The 978-nt window shown below is 45.6% G+C and overlaps 1 protein-coding gene across 1 annotated transcript in view; it reads right to left on the reverse strand.

Moving 5' to 3' along the window:
- Positions 1-550, reverse strand: part of LOC100945097 (double-strand-break repair protein rad21 homolog) — a 3,580-nt gene extending 3,030 nt beyond the window's left edge. Inside the window, exon 1 of the mRNA XM_023507602.1 lies at positions 8-550. Within this exon, the coding sequence (XP_023363370.1) occupies positions 8-469 (462 nt within the window). The 5' untranslated portion in view covers positions 470-550. The remainder of the gene's footprint in view (positions 1-7) is intronic.
- Positions 551-978: the final 428 nt, after the last annotated feature.

Here is a 978-nt window from a genome sequence, read left to right on the forward strand (position 1 = left end):
CTTGTAAAATGCTGATATTTCCAACTTCTTCTCTCATGGTTATCTCTTCCACCCTGCTCTGATTCAGGCTGAATTGTTGCGCCACATCAATGTCATCTAAGTCAGGCAGTGGCTGATCAAAGTCATGAAATTCTTCAGGCAAAGTAATGGCATTATAGGCTGCTTCCCGATTTTCCTCAGGCAGGTCAACAACACCTGGCCGAAAAGCCATCTTTATCTTAATAAATGCTTCATTACAGTCAGCAAGAAGGTATTTGGCTTTCCTGTGATAGATTCGAACAACTCCCAGTAAGAGATGTCCTGACGTTCGTAACGCCATCTTCACCTTTGGTGAGATGATACTCTCCACACTGCTTTCCAAATTACACTCAAACACATGGGCTTTGGTTAGCTTCTTATCCCAATGGGCCACTAGCCAAATTTTGGCCAGCGGCCCTCTTTTACTGAGGACAAAGTGTGCGTAGAACATTGTTCCAGTTGGCTATGAAATAGAAGGCAACCTTGCTCTTCGCTGGGAGTTGGGCGGGTTGGGTGGCCCGGGGAGGGGAAAAGGGTCATAGTCAATATATTTTAAAGAATCTCACCTTTATATATAACCAAGGGTTCACCTGTTTGCCTTGAGGCAAGAATGAGCTATATATTGAGGTTTCTTTCAATGGAAACTATTTGCAAGATAAATTTGCCTAATTTTGTTTTTGTTCTTGTTTTTTCGAGACAGTGTCTCATTTTGTCGCCCTAAGTAGAGTGGCATGGAGTTATAGCTCGCAGCAATCTCAAACTCCTGGACTCACGTGATCCTCTTGCTTCAGCCTCTCAAGTAGCTAGGACTACAGGCACCACCACAATACCTGGCTATTTTTTTAGAGACAGGGTCTCGCTCCTGCTGGGGCTGGTCTGGAACTCTTGAGCTCAGGCAATCCAACCACCTCCGCCCCCCCCAAAGTGCTGGGATTACAAGCATGGGCCACCACGTTCAGC

This window comes from Otolemur garnettii, unplaced genomic scaffold (genome assembly GCF_000181295.1).
Source record: "Otolemur garnettii isolate 467f Iridium unplaced genomic scaffold, OtoGar3 scaffold00005, whole genome shotgun sequence".
Taxonomy (NCBI): Eukaryota; Metazoa; Chordata; class Mammalia; order Primates; family Galagidae; genus Otolemur; species Otolemur garnettii.